The sequence below is a fragment of the Podarcis raffonei genome, chromosome 1 (assembly GCF_027172205.1).
Source record: "Podarcis raffonei isolate rPodRaf1 chromosome 1, rPodRaf1.pri, whole genome shotgun sequence".
NCBI lineage: Eukaryota > Metazoa > Chordata > Lepidosauria > Squamata > Lacertidae > Podarcis > Podarcis raffonei.
Window position 1 is genome coordinate 44,292,716 of NC_070602.1, and position 20,547 is coordinate 44,313,262.

Here is a 20,547-nt window from a genome sequence, read left to right on the forward strand (position 1 = left end):
GGTTTATTCCTATGCTTGTGCGGGCAAATTTGCCCCGTGAAGTTTCTGCTGCGGAATAAATTGTCGTGACTAATATCCCCAGCATTCTCAACAGAAAGAAAAAGGTGCATCAAAGGGGAAAGAGGAGGGACTGATGTAGAAGGAGTATTGTAGGCAATAAATTGGCATTTGCATTGTCACTTGGTTTGTCCCATATGCCTTGCTCAAAAACAAATAGAACACACCAGTGACAAAATCAAGGGACCATACAGACACAGCAGTTAGATGTGATGGTGTTATGTTATGGTTTATTTATATACTTTTTTCAGCCCAGAGTCAAACAGCATATGAATACACAAGGAAAAGACAATGAAAGCACAGTAAATACAGTCAATCAATTAAAGAATTGCAAAATATAAAGGTCACCAAATACTCACCAGTCACACTGGTCTGCATGAGTTTGCGAGCTGCATTCGTGTTCTCAACAGAGATGTAGCTCTAAAAGAGTCATGCTACCTTTTAGCAAATTCTATTAGTTTTCTGAATACAAATCTAAATGTTCATTTGAGTTTGGGCTTTTTTCTTGACCTCAAATTTCTCAGCTGTGATGGGCAGCTCTTGCGTTTTATCAGGGCCACTAAGCCAAATAGACTTCTTAACAAGTTATGTCTCTCTGACGCCTTCCATATCATTGCATCAACATGATGTGTACATGTATTACTGCAGCAAAGTGAATCTAAGAGATCCATATGATAATGGATTCTGTATGTCAGTTGCTGTAGTTCCCTTTGACATTATTGCATTATTTGTAACCCACTCCACCCACTGTGGGCTGTGTAATCCCACATAAACACAACAACATGCAATTTTGTGCATGGAATGTTATCACTGACTTCAAGGAACAGCAATCTTAGGTTTTTTCAACACTTTCAAGCTGTGGCTAGAATCATATGATGGCTACAGCAGCTGCCAGAATTACTGGACAATAGTCTAAAGTAAAATAGCCATCTATGTTATTATGAGTTTGTGGGTACCAGACACTTAATCAAATTCTGAAAGCCAAATAAGTCAGGCCAGCTTCCTCATGAGGTAATCACCTTGGATGATGAGCCATTAAGAAAACAAAAGGGAAGATGATGGCCTGTGAAGAAAGCTAAAGGGAGGCGTCTCTGGATGGGGCCACTCCTCCAGCTTAGAGTTAAAGCAGAGGTTTAGAGTTGGCTGAGATGTGACCTGGAGGAAAAAGGGACTCAGCTATACAGCTACAAATAAAACGTTTTGTATTGTAAAGTGCATTATACAAATTTGACACCAGATGGCGATGGTGAGCTATGGCAAATTCAATACATTTTTCAAAACATTTTTTTATAAAGCATTTTCACAATTATTATTTTTTTATGTGTCTAGATTCCACCAAGGTTGTAGTGTGGTAAAGATGGCAAGCTGGAGAGATGGTAAGAGCCATGGCTGATTTCTGCTGATATCCAAGGCTGTGGATATGGGAGAAACAAGACCCTATTGGGGTGTAAATCCTGTGTACCCCTCCATCCTAGGCTCAGGTTGTATATATGTGTAAATAAACCATATATCATAAAGACACCACAGTCTCCACTGTGCTTCACTTCCAAAAGGATACACGAACCCTGAGTGAGTGCCTGGAACCCCTGGAATCTCACACTGCTGGGGGATTGGGGTAGCATGAAATATAGATTAATTGGCTACAAAGACAATTAAATGGGAAACACCAGTTATTTCCAAAGTGAACATCAGTTCTTCACAATAGTCCTTTCTCTGGGCTATACCTCTCTGGTCCACATCTGCAGCCTCCTTGAGGCTGAAACAGGTCCTTGAACTTTGATGATGCCTCTTCCCTGGATGGAGGATGGAGAGTGTGTGCAGGTGGCTTTCTTGTGGCTGCAATGTCCCTTATTGTAGTCTCATAGGAAGCTCCCTTATACAAAATCAGACCACTGTTGCCTACACTGACTGGAAGTTTCAGACACAAGCCTCTCCCAGCCCTACCTGGAGAAGCCGGCAATTGAACCTGGGACTTTCTGCATGCAAAGTAGATGCTGTACCCTTGAACTATTGTCCTCCCAAGTGGTGGGTGAGTCAAGGTCAAAAATGTGCTGTTGCTCCACCCACCAAACACTGTTGCCCACCAACCACTTGCAGGATGCAGCCCTCAGAAGTTTGCACAAGCCCACTCACTCTTTGCGAGTGGAGGAGGCTGTGCTGGGGGTGGAGCCAATGGAGCTGATTGTGGGCGTCTCTCGGATCTGCCCCTTGACCATTTAAGCAGTCAGCACCTGGAGCTCAGCCTGTTTGTTCCTCCCCCAGATGGCAGTCCCTACGGGGGTCATCCTGTTGGATGTAAGTCTTAGGAATAGCCTGAGCCAATGCCCGTCCAAGCAGGGAAAAGAGGCGTGTGGGGCTGCTGTCACACCTGTGTGCCTCTTTCCCCGGCTCAGTCCGGCCACGGCGTGTAGAGCAGCCCAAGCCCAATCTGCTTACACCTGAGCCAACCCACCTCCAAAATAAAAAGACCCCAAACCAGGACATTGCCTTTAAAATATAAACAAAAACCCTGATGGGCATGTTGGCCCCTCAAAAGAGGACATGAGGGCATGTCTGGGATTTCTCGGACACATGGCAACCCTACTCCAACATAATCTTTGTAGAAGCAATCATATGCATTGCTGGGTTCAGGGCTAATAGTCTTTTCAAAATCGAAGAAGAAATGCATCCACCAGATTTAATTAGCAGATAGTGGTGGACATCTGCCAAATTTAATTAGGAAAAGTTGAGCGATTGAGTAGACATTTGTGCTGGGTAGAAAGACTGAGGTGATACTGATGGATGAACATGAGACAGAGGCATGATTCTGTTGCACAACAGGAAATGTCGTCCTGAGAATAATTAGCATTCTTAATCGGAAACATGGCTGCATCCAAGAGATTTTATTGAATTCCATTTTATTTGGAAGTAGTTATGTGATAGTACTCTGAGTACTCCGAGTCAGCTTTCAGGTTGCTCTGTTACTGCAATTGAATACTTGAAGAAAGCTGCTAGAAATATACTGCTCATAAGAACATAAGAAAAGCCCTCTTGATTCAGGCCAGTGGCCCATTTAGCCTAGCATCCTGTTTCCCCAGATGTTCATGCCCAAAAGCAGGAAGAGCATTTCTCAAGTCAGAAACTAGATACGCTCCATTACGTTCATCATTATTATCAAACTGAACCAACAAGTTTTATTTTTCTAATCTTACAAATAATAACTTGAGCCAACAAGCGTGTTTTCTTTAATATTGATGAATTAACCACAAAAGCCAAACAGAGCAGCAGCAGAAGCACAAGCCACACTGCTGAGTTCAGGCTGCTGTCAATAAATTAAGTATTAAAATAATCTAGTCGCGTTGACTTTGGAAATCCCATTTGCTACTTATAGATACAGAATCGTGTGTACAGTGCCAAGCCTTCCATTTTTCAGTTATGTGTTTCTAAATCATTACCAGAATTCACAGGATGTTCCAACGTTACAAACAAATTAGTTTTGTAAGATCGCCACCTTTGTTCTGGCAAAATACAGGATAGGGCAGGGCAGAACGGTTGGCGGCGATTCCCGCCCCCCCCAAACCTGGTGCTGAAGTGATTCAAAAGCAATCCATTACAATCTATTGCAGCCTAAGTGGATGACCCCTCTGGAATTTAACACAAACGCACACATGTATGCACGCACATGCACACACACACAAATTTGTAAATCTGTCTGTGCTTGGCTACCCAGAGGTTAAATGCATGTCCTTTCCCACACCCATTCAAACACATGCATTTGGAGACGATCCCTAACTTGGCAGAGAGAGACAGAAACAGAGAGGGAGACACACACACACACACACACCACACACACACACACACACAGAGAGAGAGAGAGAGAGAGAGAGAGAGAGAGAGAGAGAGAGAGAGAGAAGACCTGAAATATAGGACAAAACTCTATCAATGCAGGACACAGCATTTTACATTGAAATACAGGAAAAATCCTGTATTATACAGGCCAGGTGGCAACTCTAATGGTGCCAAGCACTGTGCATTCCCATGCAAAACACTGCTTTTCATGTGGCACAGTCTGAATCTGCAACTTAAAAGCCTCCTACAAAGCAGCTGCAGCCCCACATTGGCACCCAATTCCTTTTGTTATTGGACTATCTCAGAATAGGCAGGTTAAGTAAACTCCACATCTACAGCAGTTGTCAAGGACAGGCTGGATGAGGAGGAGTGGTGGGAGTCTGCCTCCCAAAAGCCCCCTAGGAGGGCTCCGAAGATGATACCTTAGAGTCTCGAGCCTGGTGGTGGGACACTGAGGAGCAGTCAGCAGAAGGGATGAGCTGGGAGCTGCTAGAAACAGGAGACTTGAGTCATCAAGGGACCTCAGGAGAAGGAGGGCCCTCCAGGACAGGATTAGAAGCTGAGAGTCACAGCATGCACACAGGCAGTCCCAGTCTGCTTTCTTGGTATGGCAGAAGTGGAAGTGTGGATAAGCTCCTACGCTGGAGTAAACACACACAAGGATGTGCTGGGAGATCACTGAAGGTTGCTTTCAAATGTCAGCACCTCCCCCGTCCAATAGTAACAGCAAACCCAGAAATGAAATGTAAGAGATGATACCTGTTACATAAGGGATCTGGAGCTATATTATAAGTTTTGCATGACAATTGGTTTGTTCCTGAGATAAGAACATAATAGTAGCCCTGCTGGATCAGAGCCAAAGTCCATCCAAGTCTGCCATCCTGTTCTCATCTTGGCTAACCAGATGTCTATGGGAAGGACATCGACAGGATACGAACACAATAATCCTTAATCCTGCTAAGTACAGATAGATTCACAGCAACCAACTTGGGAGAATCAGCACAGCTGATGCTGAGTTTTCAAATAAGTGACATGCTGATTTAGAATCTCAGTCACTGAAAAAAGCACAAGCAGTCTTGGGAAAAGATAACTTTTGTTGACATCCTGAATTGCTTGGCTTATCCCATAGGGCCCCTTGGTCCAAACCAAAGTTCAGTGAGATTTACGAGTGCTCAGAGAGCTTGGGTCCATATTCCAGCATCTCATTTTGTGCATTTATTCAGTTTTTTTCTCTGTTCCACTGCCATATGCAAAGCTTCCAGGATCATACGTTGGTTATTCAGAATATTGTATTCACTCAGTTTCACTAGTTGATCGTACTCTTCGTCAGTGAATGTCAGGGAGTAAGTAGAGTAAGGGGTGCAGTTACTGGAGACATCGACTTTGCCTTCTTTCATTTCTGATGGAGAGCGTTTAACACCTATGAAAAAATTGCAGTAAGGTAGTGCTGTAAGAATGGGATTTACCAAAATTAAGTTCATACATGCATATTCAACAGCTGCCAAGGCACACAGATTTCCCGTTGAAATTGTTCTGTTTGACTGAAGACATGTTTTCTTCTCTGTGAACTGCCCTGAAACCTCCCAGTATAGGGTGGTATATAAATACTACTACTACTACTACTACTACTACTACTACTACTACTACTGTTTAAAAACTGAATTTCTTGGATTGTATGCTACTGGTACTGTTATTGAGGCTTGATACATCAATGCTAGGAAATTAAGACCCTTCATATATTGTACAAGGGGCTTTTCTGCAGTGAATAGCAAGCAATTATCTCTCCCCCCTCTACTTATATCTATCTATCTCTATCTATATATCTTTATCTAGAATTGTCATGAGGACCACAGCGCACAGGGAGAAGAGGTGTATTCCTTCCATCTTCAGCTATGCTCTGCACCAAAGTCCTCCTTGGCATGGCTATGAAGCTTAGGATAAAAATGGGAGCTTTCCCCCAAAGTCTTATAGACATCCCTGGGGGTGGGGGAAGGTTGTGGATTGTGGCTGAAAAAGGAACTGATGATTTGATGACAATCTGGGGTCCCTGTGCCTCTAGTTCATTAAATAAAGCAGGGGAAAGAAACCAGAATTAGTTGCACACTGTGCCTTTTGTGAAATAACTAGTTTGGCCATTGCTGACAACCTTGAAGAAGAGGAGGTTCCATTTACAACTCTGCTATAGTGTTAAGAGAACAGTTTTATTCAACCAAAAACAAAACAAAAAAAGATGAAAGACAGTGAGATCTTGATGAAACAGCATGCCTCACACCTCTGATCCAAGGAGATAATCAAGGCATTTTCAAATTCAAATTCAAATTCAAAATCCTTTATTAGGCATAGCACACCTCACATTAACAAACAAACATCATATACAGACTGTATAAAATACGGGCTCAGCGAACACAATTTATCCCAGTCCTATTCTTAACTCCAAGAAATAAATCGATGTACATAAATAATATAATACAACACAGCAACATCACCTACCATTAAAAACCACTAAGTCTCTTTATCATGGCCCATTCTTTCTTCATGGACAGCACTTAAAAATTCAGCCGCTATTAAAGTAATTTGATCATCGCTATCCGCCAGCAGGTCCTGAACAGTTGGTTGTGTAAAAATCTGTCTATTAAATTTTAGGGCCTCAAATAATTGTCTTCTGGCATAGCTGCCAAAATCACAGGAAAAGAATATATGCTCTAGAGTATCGGGTTCCTGTTTTCTGCATTTGCAGAGACGCTCTGATTCTGGGATAGCTAAGTATCTTCCTCTCACTACCGCCGAGGGAAACATGTTAAATCTGGCCAACATAAACAGCCTACACGATTCATGTTTCTTCAGATTTGTCATGTATCCCTTTTGGAAATCTCTACACAAAGGGAGATTTAGGTGGATAGGAGAGCAGGTGCTGTGCTTCAAGGCATTTTCAGGAATAGACAGTCTAATGAGGAACCGAGGAGGTTAAGGGGTTCCATGAGCCAAGTTTATGAGCATTACAAATGCAGAGTTGTTGAACAAGACGCCTGGTGCAAGGTGCCTGAGAATTATTAGTGTGCTGGTGGCTGACCAGCCACCACTACCTGATGATGAGCAAACTCTGTCACCTGCCAGTGCCAACCATCTGACTATCAAACTGCCTCATGAATACAGATTTAACTTATTTATTTATTCAATGTATTTCTAGCGCACCTTTCTCCTGAGCTGGGATTCAATCAAGGTGGTTTACAACATTTTAGAAACATCCATTATAAAATACAGAATAATTAAAACAACAAACTAGTTAAAAACGATAATTAAAATACATCACAACATATCTAAAGCTAGCATTTTAAATATAATTTGCCCTGACAGCAGCCCAATGATCAGCATCATCTGCACCTTAGTTTCCAAAGGCCCGACCTAACAGCAAGGTCTTAGAGAACAATGGTGGGAAGGATTAGCTTTTAGGAGGCAGGTCCATTCGACTTCAAAAAGCCAGTTTAAGCTCAGCCAATGTCAGCTAGACTTGCCATGGTAAGGCTGGCACTGGCGGTACTTTCTTTGAAGCTAGACTTCCTTAGCTGTGCTAAAGAAGATGCACAACAGTGGGTCCTCATAAGATATATAACTGAGTCCAAATTTGCAGATTTTGTGATTTCTGAGGACAGACGCTTGACTCTAGTGGTTTTTAGAGGAATTTATTTGCTTCCAAAATGTGTGGGGGAAATGGGTTTTCTGTGTGTCTCCCTTTCCTCTGTTATCCTCTTTCTCCTCATCTGTAAACATGTAGATAATAAACCACTAAATACAGAACTTTATAAGTATAATGTACAAATAATAATAATAATAATAATAATAATAATAATAATAATAATGGCATACCGGGTGCTTTGTAGTAACGAAAGCTATCATTCACTTGTGGAAAAAATACTAATACTGGTGCTTCTGGATTCTCTGCATTGTCAAACAAATAGCATTCCTTCAAGTGTTTGTCATCTTCATGTATCACAGCTTTGGGAAATGGGATTCCTTGTTCTGCACAGTACTTGCATGACTGTTCCAGGGGCTAGGTGGAAAAAAGTAGTAGTAGTAATAGCTATTATTACTTATACTCCACCCATCTGACTGGGTCACTCCAGCCACTCTGGGTGGTTAGTAATACAATAATATGCTAAATGTGGAAAGGCTTATTTAAAATTCAGTACTCCTCATTTCTCTGTATGATTTCCTTCCTTGAGCAGACACCTACCAGAACTCTCTTTGAAACTCCCCGGGGAAATACTAACTACTAAGAGGTAACACAAAGGACTCATATGTAGGTGAGGGATCAGGGGAAATTATTTCATCTCTGTCTCTGCACAGCCTGTCCTACGAGAAACAATGTGTTCCTTGTGTTCTTAGGCTCTGTGTTAGTAGTTTCTCCTGAACATTCTGTGACATCATAGCAATTCAGATGTCAGGGCAGGATGATTCACAGTCAGAGACATTTACAGTAACCCCAGCCTCCCACTTATTCAAGGGCTTTCTCCTAGTCTTTTCTTACTCCTGCAGCTTGTTTCCTGAATCAATCTTGCTCTCATCTCTCAGCTTCCTCCCTACCTTCTTTTCTAGACCTCCTCTTTCCAGTACTTTTCCTCTTCTCTCTCCTCCCCCACAACTGAAACTTGCCTTAGATATGTCCGAAGGAAGATAGGAGTTGGAGGGAAAGGATACAGGGCCCTTGGACTGTGATATAGGGACTGTGATATAGGGTACCTTGGAAGTCAAACAGAATCCATTCTGGAAGTCCGTTCAACTTCCAAAACATTTGGAAACCAAAGCGTGGCTTCTGATTGGCTGCAGGAAGCTCCTACAGCCAATCAGAAGCCATGGAAGCTGCGCCAGATATTCAGCTTCTGAAAATTGTTTGAAAATTGGAACATTCACTTCCAGGTTTCTATCATTCAGGAGCCAATTTGTTTGGGAGCCAAGGCATTCGGGATCCAAGTACGACTGTGCTTAGCTATAGCCATCATTTATGATACTCATCATCTATAGAGATGGGCAGAAATGGGAAAGATGCATTTCTCACCAACTTCTGTGATCCTGCACTGTAATTTAGATGTATGATAATGTCTGCCTTCCGCTCTTTTCTCAGTATAGGTGCAACGCTTGTATTGATGAAGAATCCAGTATCTACTAGTGACAAGTACTCTTCTGTTTGAGTCAGCTGATTGGGTGAAGAAGCATCGAGTATAGTACCTAAATGGCAAAACAGAATCAGTTTTAAGTGGAACAGAGTAAGCTCGAGTTTTCATTGCCACAGAGGCAATCTTCTCCAACCTGGAGTTTTCTTTGTTCCTACTCAACTTTAAAGAAGAGCCGTACTTAGAAATTTTCTCCTACAACTTCTCTTCTTCAGTTTCAGATGTTGAGTGCTTTCCAAATATTGTCTAAAGTTTCAATTATTTGCCTAAGGGTGGAACTATGCTTTGCTTTAATAAACACAGGCCCCCAAACTAGAGCTGTCCAGTAATGACTCCTAAAAATTCTCCACCTATTTTGGGGCAAATAACTTCTCCAATGGTTTCTTGGGTGTGGGGGCTGACCATTGGCAATTGCAATAGCACAGCTTCTGTCTTTTTTCCTAAGATTTTTTGCTCTTGCTGTAGATAGCAGTGGCAGCAATTGCATGGCAGCCTGGCCACCATTTTGCATCCTACAAAATGCCCTGGACCTAGCATCATTCCAGAGCATTGGGGTAGGAGGGAGATGGAGACTATTCAGAGAAAATTTTGCAAAGTGGCTATCCATTTCTAGAAGAGTGATGGTGGCGGGGGCGGGGGGGGGGATCTCATTTATTTTTGAAAATATTTATATGATTACAGCTCTGCTCTTCTTTAAAGGAAGCACTATCAGGTATGTGGCAATTAAACAAATAATCAAAGAGGAACCACTAACAGCAGGGATAGCCAATATCATTGGACTATAGCTCCCATCATCCTTGACCCTTGACCTCTCTGCCTGGGGCTCATGGGAGGGGCACAATAACTAGGCAAAGGCCCATTGAAGCTCAGTTAGCACACAACCACTGCCACCTAATGCATTCAAGCTCATAGCATGATCTAGCATGTGCACAAACATGACATACCCATGGACTGGACAGTTGGGTGGAATGTTGAGTGAGGAGCCTTGGCAAGCAGTGTGCTTATTCTAATTTCAGAATGAGCTCAGGCAGCATGTTTTTTACATTAGAATATATATATCCCAATTGATAATACCTTTCCATCTACGGAAACTGTCATTCTCAAGGTAGCCATTGTCCAGTTGGAGACCTCTGAGAAAATTGTGGTACTGGGCAACTGATAGGCGATTAGTAAGTACGTCTCTAAAGGCACTGGATAGCGGTCCAGCAGGGGTGTACAGATGCGTCTTTTGATCATGTGGTCGAGTGGGTAGATGAGGCTCTGTATCTACAAAGGAAAAGCAGAAACAATGAATTTATAAAATTTATAAATTTCTGAAACTACAATCCTTTCCAAACTACAATCCTTTCCAAAAGAGAAATATTTTGTGGAAGTGTCTGCTCAATCAGCAAAAGCAGAAAATCATTTTGAGCCCTCATTCAAAATCATTGCTTGACATGAAACACACACACATACACACACAATTTAGAGCTTCAGTTGTTTAATACAAGGATGACTAAATCTGAAAACATTTAGACAAATCTGAAAACATTTAGACAAATGTGCTTACAAGGAGCCAACACTAATAATATACAGGTAGCAAAGTTCCAAAATATTTGTTCATTGCTCACAGATCAGTTTAGAACACAATCAATAGGTCAAAGGCCACTTAGGAAAATAACTAACCAATGTCAGCTATTTGGTCTTGTGTCCACTTGTGCCAGAAGTCCTCTGGGCTTTGAGAATCATTCCAGAAATACAGCAAATTCAGGGAAAATATACTACTCCACATGCCTGTACAGTGAGGGATAATCGATAACAATTTAGCATTATTCTACTGAAAAAATACTATTTGTTTTTTGCAGTAAATTGCACTGTTTAATCAGAGCACACATTTGCAATCTCCATGTTCAAACAGACACATGCTTAAGAAACTATGATGAAGGCAGAACGGTCCTTGCTTTTAGGAATTCCATTTGTGCCATTGTAGCTCATGCCCCAGAGCAAGCAGTCTGGCAGGCCCCCGGCAGGGCCCTCTGTCCAACTTAGCCCCCCAAGACCTGGGGCAAGTGTGCACCTAGCTACCCCCCACTCTCCGCAGGCTTGCCCTAGAGGACTGGGGCACAGCAGGAATCCTCCGCCACCATGTGGTCAGAAGAAGAGATTGACTGTGGGCTGCAAACTATTTGCCAAGGGTCCTGGAGGGCTTCCATACACTCTGCCATATGTGCTGTATCTTCTATGCACTGTGCTCAGTCTTCTCTTTGCATCACACAGCCACCCCTGTAGTAACCTCAGGCTAGGGTGGGGAGGCAGTTCTTCCTCCTCCGCCCTTCCAGTACTGCAGTCTTGCTCAACTCTGGGCATCTCCTTCCTGTCCGCAGCCTCATTGGCCTTAAATAGGCTACCACCGGCTGTACATGCTCCATGTCTTGAGACACCCAAGTCTTCTGATGCCTGGCATTGTGCTGACAATGTATCAATTGCCCTGCTGCCATTTGCCTCTGCTGTACCCACCCTTGTGTCAGCAGATTATTTGTGGCTGCTTGCCCATTCTGCTTTAATGGGTTGGCTAAGGCAAGTACAGGGTGTATTCTTTCAGTTGTGTGGGTGTGTAAACGCAGAGCATGTTTGCCTTTCTTTCCACTAATCAGGGGACTCTGTGAGCGCTACTGTGATTATGAATCAGAGCCACACACCCACACAATTCACTGGTAGCATTGGACAAATCACAGATTATAAGCATTGTTTCAATCCTTACTTCATCTATGTTACCTTAGCATTCGTTACAATGGAAGGGATCCTGACATAACATGCAAAGTTATTTTAACACTGAACAAGTAATGCCAGACATCAGAGTGGTGGCCCAGAGTAGCTCCTGGTATAGGCCTCTGTCATGCACAAATGCTCAATGACTGAAGCTACGGGAGATTCTCTAGCCATCAAAAGCACGAGGCCTGCATCTCTTCTTTCTGCTGTGATATCATTGCCTTGTGAATTTCCCTGCATCCAGAAATGACAGCCAATGAAGTTAGGTAGGGATAGAGAAATTCACCTGATGATATCTTGTTGGGCTACAAGGCAAAAAAGAGGAGCAAATTCAAGACTGCTGTTTTCAGTGGTGGAGAACTTACTAACTAGTTTCTTCTTCAGTCTAATGAGGTCAATAGGGTTAAAGGCAGCACAGCAATCTTAGCGAAGTAGTCAGATGCAAGAAAAATGCATGTGCTATGGTGAGCTAACGCCCCTCTCTCATTGCTTGTGACATATGAGCTATGAATTACAAAGCTCCTGGCTCTAATATCAATTCTGCTATGAACTCACTAGGTAGTCATTGGTCCTCAGTTCCCAGTCCCATAGGAGGACAGTAGTATTGGCCCACCCTACAATGTTGTTGAATTACTGAGATAATCTCTGTGTAGCATCCTGAGTGTTCTAAGGTGCTCTTAAGGATTAATAATAATAATAATAATAATAATAATAATAATTTATTTGTACCCCGCCCATCTGGCTGGGTTTCCCCAGCCACTCTGGGTGGCCTCCAACAAAGATTAAAAATACTTTAAAATGTCACACATTAAAAACTTCCCTAAACAGGGCTGCCTTCAGCTGTCTTCTAAATGTTAGGTATTTGTTTATCTCTTTGACATCTGATGGGAGAGCGTTCCACAGGGCGGGCGCCACTACCCGCTGCCTGGTTCCCTGTAGCTTTGCTTCTCGCAGTGAGGGACCCGCCAGAAGGCCCTCAGCACTGGACCTCAGTGTCCAGGCTGAGCGATGGGGGTGGAGACCCTCCTTCAGGTATGCTGGACCGAGGCCGTACAATTGGGGTACAATTGTATAGAGGTACTGGGTGGCGCTGTGGGTAAAACCTCAGTGCCTAGGACTTGCCGATCGCATGGTCGGCAGTTCGAATCCCCGCGGCGGGGTGAGCTCCCGTCTTTCGGTCCCAGCTCCTGCCCACCTAGCAGTTCGAAAGCACCCCCAAGTGCAAGTAGATAAATAGGTACCGCTTTATAGTGGGAAGGTAAACGGCGTTTCCGTGTGCTGCGCTGGTGCTGGCTCGCCAGAGCAGCTTCGTCACGCTGGCCCCGTGACCCGGAAGTGTCTCCGGACAGCGCTGGCCCCCGGCCTCTTAAGTGAGATGGGCGCACAACCCTAGAGTCGGACACGACTGGCCCGTACGGGCAGGGGTACCTTTACCTTTACCTTTACCTTTACCTGAACTATTGTACAAAAATTGTTGAACTTAGGATTAAAGATAACAATCTGTTTTCCTTTCGTTTCACACTGTCTTGACTAGTTCTACCAATACTAAACAATGACTGTGGAACTGGTTGAGTGACAATTTGGGCTACAGTTGTAGCTTATTGATATTTCTATTTTCTGGGAATCACAGTTGAGGAGAATGCAGTTGTGCTCAGGTCCTGGTTTCAGGTTTTCCACAGGCATCTGGTTGGCCACTGTGGGAACAGGCTGTCTCGTCCAGCAGGCCCTTCTTATGTTCCAGCTAGCATTTATGCCTTAAACTGACCTATTCATAGAAAAGGTAATTCATTACAGTTTTGGTGTGGGTTTCAGATACCCTACATGCTCATGTACATCAATATGATTTTAGACAGATCATACAGCTCTGTTACTACCCATACTACATGGACTTGATTCCTAAATCGGTTATATTATTGCTACTTCATTATTAAACAAAAATCATAAGAACCTTGTAGGTAACAGATCCGAGTCTCTGGAATCCTCTTCATCAGACGCCCCATAAAGAATTCACTTCCAAAATCTTCAGCACGGACAAATGCTCCATATTTTAGTATCCCCACTTCATAGGGTGTGAACTCAGCCCATTCTGCAGTTACAATCACATTTACAAGAACATGAGCAAAGTGTTCTCTCCCCCCCCCCCCTCTCTCTCTCTCTCCATCTATGAATTAAGACACATTTTCTTCTTTAACTTAACTTATAGCTCACCCTGTCCAAAGAAATCACAGTGTGCAGTAGCACACTTGTTGCTCACATTAAAGCATAGCTTGGTTAAATGTCATGTGCAAACTAGGTCATTGCAGTATAAGGGCTTAGCCACAGTCACCTTTCTTTCTTCTGTGCTTTCTAGGCATGGTCTGTGCTTTAAAGCTCTATGTCCAAGCGCTCTATTTTATTTTATTTTATTGCTTTGGAGCTTTCCCTACAAAAACCACTCTTTACTGCTCTACTGGAGCAAATGGCAATCCACGGAAAGCCCAAATTCCCATTCGTTGTGCTCCAGCTTTAAAGAGCAGGTTTTTGTGGGAAAAGTTCTGGTGCAAAAAAAGAGAGCACTCAGACATGGAGCTTTAAAGTGTGGACCTGTACCTGGAAAATATGGAGCAAAATGTAAGTGTGGAGAAGCCCCAGCTCTGAAGCAGACCTGAGGTGGAAACCGCAAGCCAGCTAGAGCATACCCTCCAACATTTCTCAGACGAAAAGAGGGACATTTCTCACTCCCCCCAACTGACCCACCTCAACCCCCCATTTTTGTCATCCCCACCACCACCACACCAATGGGACACAGAACACATGCCCTCCACTGTCCTGAGACAACCCCTTAATCCCAGTTTTATTTTATTCTTTGGTAGATTTACAAAGTGTGTTCTCCCTCATGGAGAGCACAGGTTGCGGGCGGGGCTGACAAGACACCTCACTGTTACTAGGCAAATGGCTTGGCCACCCTTTAAGCAGGGGCGGGCTGTTACTAGGGAAATCTAGATGTTGCCATTTGCTGATTGACAGCCCTATTTGTTAAATACAATGCTCGCAGCCAAGAACTTCCTCTTTTCGCTGCTTACTTCGGATCACCCACCCTCCCTTCCCTAATTTTAGGCTGTTTGCTTGACCTTGCTGTCAGGGGTTTGCTTGACCCCTGTCATGAGGTCGTCTGCTTTGGGGCAGGGGCCGGGTAGGAATTTTGTCCATTTGGCTGATTAGTGTGTGCCACTTGGTTTTTGCCTACTGCGCAGCAAATCGTCACAACTTGTAAGGTTTGCGGTTAGGCATTGGTCTTGGAATTGGTTGGTGGAGGGGTATGGATTCGGCTGTGCCTGCCCCTCCAAAATGCTGCTGCTGCTGCTGCTTCAAGGGTTTTCTGTTAAAGGAACCCAGGGGCTCCCCATGCTTTTGTCCGAAACCCCCTGGCAAGAAGCTAGGGCCACGCAAGCCTCTGGGAGCATTCTGGGGAGAGGTGAGGCATGGTTCCCAGTCCCGTCTCTCTCCCCAGGTGACTTACCCTTGCTGACTTCGCGGGGGGTGCAAATGTCAGAGCTGTCCCCGGGCGGGGTCAGTTAGTGCTACCAATGCCTAAGCAACCACTCACATTGCTGTAATTTGAATAAAGTTGTGGCCAAAATTATGCCAAAAACCTTAAACAAAAATTAAGTGTCAATTGTGTTTTTCTTTGGGGGGGTGTCTTGGGGACCTCGACGCGCAAAAAGAAAAACACACACAAATAAATAAATTTAAGAAAGGGGCAAGATTAGACGCAGATGCACAAAGCATTATTATTATTATTATTATTATTATTATTATTATTATTAATTTTAAATCAAGACTCCTTGTGCTCCACTCCCCCTTTTTCCTGCCCAGGGCAGCCCTGCCCTCAGCCAGCCCCTCAGAGCCAGCACGTCACACGGGCCTGGGCCTTGCAGCAGCAGCAGCCTCTCCTCCTCCTCCTCATCTGCTCTCCAGCAGCCGCTACAAGCTGCCCATGGGAGGAAGTTGGCAGCAGCAGCCATGGAGAGGCAAGAGGATGCTCCCCTCTGCCTTCGCTTGGCAGGAGCTCTGGCTCATCCTCCTCTTTGAGCTCTGTTGCGGAGGAAATTCTGGGATCAGCAGTTGCGGAACATTCCGGGATCAGATCAGAAGCCGGGATGGCTTTTGTAATTCCAGGATTGTCCCTGGAAAATCAGGGCAGTTTGAGGGTATGCTAGAGTGATCTCTTTTATGTTTCTACACATCTGCAGGGACAGCATTCTCAGTGGGGTTATGATACCCACATTGCCTCTGGACTTCATGTATTTATTACATTTGTACCCAACTTTTGGGACGTGGGTGGCGCTGTGGGTTAAATCACAGAGCTTAGGACTTGCCGATCAGAAGGTTGGCGGTTCGAATCCCCGCGACAGGGTGAGCTCCCGTTGCTCAGTCCCTGCTCCTGCCAACCTAGCAGTTCAAAAGCATGTCAAAGTGCAAGTAGATAAATAGATATCGCTCCGGTGGGAAGGTAAACGGCGTTTCCGTGTGCTGCTCTGGTTCGCCAGAAGCAGCTTAGTCATGCTGGCCACATGACCCGGAAGCTGTACGCCGGCTCCCTCGGCCAATAAAGTGAGATGAGCGCCGCAACCCCAGAGTTGGCCATGACTGGACCTAATGGTCAGGGGTCCCTTTACCTTTACCCAACTTTTACATAGTTGGTTAAGGTGGCTTTCCAATCATGAGGCAATACCAAACTCCTACTCCCTCATTTTTCTCTCACAAAAAACAATTGGAGATGAGGGTCTAGCGACAGATTAAAAAACAAAAATATCCTACCATTGAAATCCATAGTGCTGTACTTCTCTTTCACATTGATTGCAGTGTAGATTGGTAAAGGATTCTGGCCCTCATTAATTGCTTGCTGCTGATCAGACAGTTTATGGTTGTCTTTCTGTGTTGATTGAAAGAAATATAAGATTGGCTCTGGAAAAAGAAAGTGGTCTAATGCAGAGGTTTTCAAACTTTTTGAGTCCACGGCTCCCTTAACCAACTACATTCTTTCTGCGTCACCCCTGTGGGGCTCAGGAGCCCAGTTAGGTCACTCCTTGCCTGCAGAGCTGGCAGCCCCTCACCCTTTTTCAAATACCCTCTTGGAGTGTTCCCTCAGCCTCATCTCCTCTCCCCTCTTTTTGGGAGTACTCCGGGCAGCCACTGCTGCCATCCCTGGTCTCTGAGCTCCCCACCCCAGCTCCAGAGAGAGGTACCTCCTCACATTGCCCCACAGGGGCTTGGGACTTGTCTGTCTATTCCCAACAGCAAGGGCTGGCAGACTGGCTGGCTGGCTGGGCTCCCTCCCCCACTTGCTTGCTTACTCTGAGGCCACCTCAGCTTCTGGCAACCAGGACCCCCTGGCCAGCTCCAGAGGCACCACTCCCCTGAGGAGCTTGTAGGCAGGGCTGCTGCAACAAACAACTGTGCAAGCCTTCGGGAGGCAGAGATGTGAGAGGGCATCAGAGGAGGGAGGCAAGGAAAGAGGGACAGAGGCCAGTGTTGCCCACCGCACCCCTGGCCATCATTCAAGGCACCCCAGGGTGCCATGGAACACAGGTTGAAAACCACTGGTCCAATGTGATTCTGGCATCACATTGTGGGCAAAATAGAATGTTATACTGAGGAGCAACATCTCTGAGCATAATGAAGGTTTCATTTAAGCATCATATTAATTTGTTTATTTGTTGTTGTTTTTAATGCTGAGCCTGGAGGCAGATTATTTTTTGAGGCAGTTGAGTGCAAGGTGAAAGTGCCGTATGCACTCAGCCTACTTTCACCTCTGGCACAACAGGCTTTGTGGGTTTGTTGTTGTTGTTTTTATATTCTTTCAATTATCCACAAAACTTATTTGACCATACTGGGGCACGAGACAACAAAATTGTGAGTGTACTATGATGGCAGCAGTGACCCTCTCAAACTCAGTTCCCGTCAGCCTAGCTTTTCCACACTAGCATCTCTCCCAACTCAAAGGCCTAGATTTATAAATGTCTAAGTTATATCCAGTAACAGGCTAAAAATAAACTCAGGAAGTAACAAAAGTACTGTACCCCATCATGTAACAAATATTCAATAAGGAGCCCCCATAGGTCTATACAGGATGTCTTTTGTCCCTCTTCTTTCCGCTCACGCAGCTGCCTGTTGTAATATTTCAAACGCTCTATGGAAAAGCCATCCAGCTTGCACTTGGTCACATGTCTTTTCACCTCATTGATTTGCTCATCCAAATCTTTTTTGGACCAACAAGCATCTCTGTACAAGTTCCCCATGGTCCTGAGAAAGGAAAGACATGGAAGGACAGTGTGAGAACATAAGCTTATACAGTTTGGTACCTTCCAGTTGTTTTGCTTGGATGAGGGCTGCTATGTTGCTTGATCCTGGAATCCATTTGGATGTTGTTCCTTTTAGCAACACATCCTGTTTCCAATAGTGGTGCCAGACAGATGCCTTTAGGAAGTCCACAAGTCAACGGCTCTCCTATTGGTATTCTAAAGGTATGCTGTCTCTCAACATGGGATTTCTATTTAGTGATCATAGCTGCTAGCTATTGATAAACAGTTATGGAAAGAGGAATTTTCTTTTGTCTATTCCAAACTTACAAATACATTTAGTTGGCAACTTCAGATTCTAGTCTTATTTGCATCACTACAGATTCTTGGGGAATTGATGGCTTTTAATGAAAGGGCTGGTGCCATGCTATTTTTTATCACATTTAACTTCTAACATTGATTTCAGTGGGTCTACTGCAAGTTCACTGCAAATAAGTCTAGATCCAGCCAAGTATGTAAATGACTCTACTGGCTCCTGTGTCTTCAAGTTAGAACAACACTGGAAAAGGTTCACAAACAATAGCAAGCCAGAGCTTTGATACTGATATAGATCAGTGATTCCGTTTTATGTTCAGCCAAGCAGTTAAGTAACCTACAGATCAAACAAGGCTAACTTCTATAACTCCACATAGAACCCAATGTCTGTGCCCTTACCATGTTGTGCCAGACAAACCGGTTAAGTATGTAGCACAATCTAAGAGATTTAACTTCTGAAGACCTCGTAGGCTTCCATAGAACGCAGTCAGTGATCTTGTACTGCCCCCTGTCGTCATAATTGCAACTACTGGAACCTGCAATGCATAAACAAGCAAGCTAGAGCACATGAGGATGCAGGGACACTTCACATATGGACACCATTATGACCTCTGTGCAGATGGCGGCCCCATGAACCCATGAGGGGTCTGGCCTCCCTGCTGTTGTATGATGGAATCTGGCAAAGTAAATCTGCAGCTAATCTATTTCTGGATTAGAAGAGACTGGCAGCAAGAAAGAAATGTGCTGTTAGGACCCATCATGCTTGATGATGCAAAAGTGGAAACTGATAATTCACTGTTAATATTTTCTACTCCACAGAGCCTTTATAAAGGTGGTAATTAATTAATTAATTAATTAAGCAATATAATCAATAATAGAGATAAATTACAAACTGCAAAGAATGAATCAGCTGTTCTTCATTATTATTCAGGCAGTTATTCTGCCAGTTTGTGATATTAGTAAACAGTTGCTTCATACCCAGTTTCGCAGCTAGCCTATTTTTCTTTTAGACATTGCATATCAGTTCAGAGCATTCCATAACCAGCTAACTGAAAATACAATCTCTCTCACATCCCTCTCATTCATTTGTTTTGGTCAATGCCTTCTTTAAAGTCTCCTCCGTCTCACAACTTCTCCTCCCCAACATAAGCCTATTTGCAGACCACAGTTTCATACACGTTTTACCAATTTGCATAGAAAATCTCATCTATGGTAATGCATGAAGTGTGGCATGACTGTATACATATTTGGACAGCTGTCTGAAATATGTAATCATGACATGCAACACACATGTCACACATCTCATGATATGCATGCCCCCTTTGAAATTAATTTGCATGTAAGCAATATATTACTTTAAAAAACAAACTAGAGATGACTGTGGAAAAGCAGGCTAATGCACAAGAAACTGAAGTATTTTAATTATGGCTGTCAATCAATAAAATAAATTGCAGAATCTGCTTTTTAACCAGTGAACTGATTATTCAGTTTGAAGACATTTGCACATTACGAACACCTTAGTAGGGATGGGGTTTTTTAGATCCTGAAGCAATTTAAACTTGGAATATAACTTGTAATTTTGGAAAACAACAGCTACCACTCCTGAATGGAAGGTCACTTTCAACAACTTCATTCTCTGCCCCACACCCCAATCTGGTCCAGAGAGTTGGGGGTGGGGGAAAGAACCCAGAACAGATTTAAGGGAGGAGTGGGAGAAGGAGTGGGGAGAAACTTCCATTGCCCAAGTGTATATCCTTGTGCTGATGGGATGTTTAATTAGTGCTCCACTGGTTTCGAGCAGTCATGTTCTCTTAAAAATCTCAACCCTAGTAATCATCACTGCTCCTTCCTGCACTGATTAAAATTCAAAGAGAACACAGTTGGCTAAGCAGTATAAAAGTATAATGAATCAAATAAATAAAATTGCTCTCTGTGCCACAACTGATGAAAACTTTAGCTGACTACTGATTTAAACCCCTCATTTTTAATTAAGTCTTGCTGATTTGAATGGGTGAGTTTAGTGCATGCTTAAGCAATTACTTTAACAGTCGCTTTACTAATTGCATGCTTAACTCATTACATGGGTCTGAAGCCTGGGAAACCTGATAGATAATAACTATTATTAAATGCTATCACCACTGGTGTTGTCG

At 43.7% G+C, this 20,547-nt stretch overlaps 1 protein-coding gene across 1 annotated transcript in view; it reads right to left on the minus strand.

Moving 5' to 3' along the window:
• Nucleotides 1-3,620: 3,620 nt before the first annotated feature.
• Nucleotides 3,621-20,547, minus strand: part of LOC128411304 (cytosolic phospholipase A2 epsilon-like) — a 36,322-nt gene continuing 19,395 nt past the window's right edge. The window contains exons 12-20 of the mRNA XM_053383533.1: nucleotides 18,797-18,933; nucleotides 17,864-18,086; nucleotides 16,602-16,716; nucleotides 13,750-13,887; nucleotides 10,719-10,826; nucleotides 10,128-10,319; nucleotides 8,939-9,108; nucleotides 7,750-7,933; nucleotides 3,621-5,305 (exon numbers count right to left, since the gene is read on the minus strand). Of these exons, the coding sequence (XP_053239508.1) occupies nucleotides 5,088-5,305; nucleotides 7,750-7,933; nucleotides 8,939-9,108; nucleotides 10,128-10,319; nucleotides 10,719-10,826; nucleotides 13,750-13,887; nucleotides 16,602-16,716; nucleotides 17,864-18,086; nucleotides 18,797-18,933 (1,485 nt within the window). The 3' untranslated portion in view covers nucleotides 3,621-5,087. The remainder of the gene's footprint in view (nucleotides 5,306-7,749; nucleotides 7,934-8,938; nucleotides 9,109-10,127; nucleotides 10,320-10,718; nucleotides 10,827-13,749; nucleotides 13,888-16,601; nucleotides 16,717-17,863; nucleotides 18,087-18,796; nucleotides 18,934-20,547) is intronic.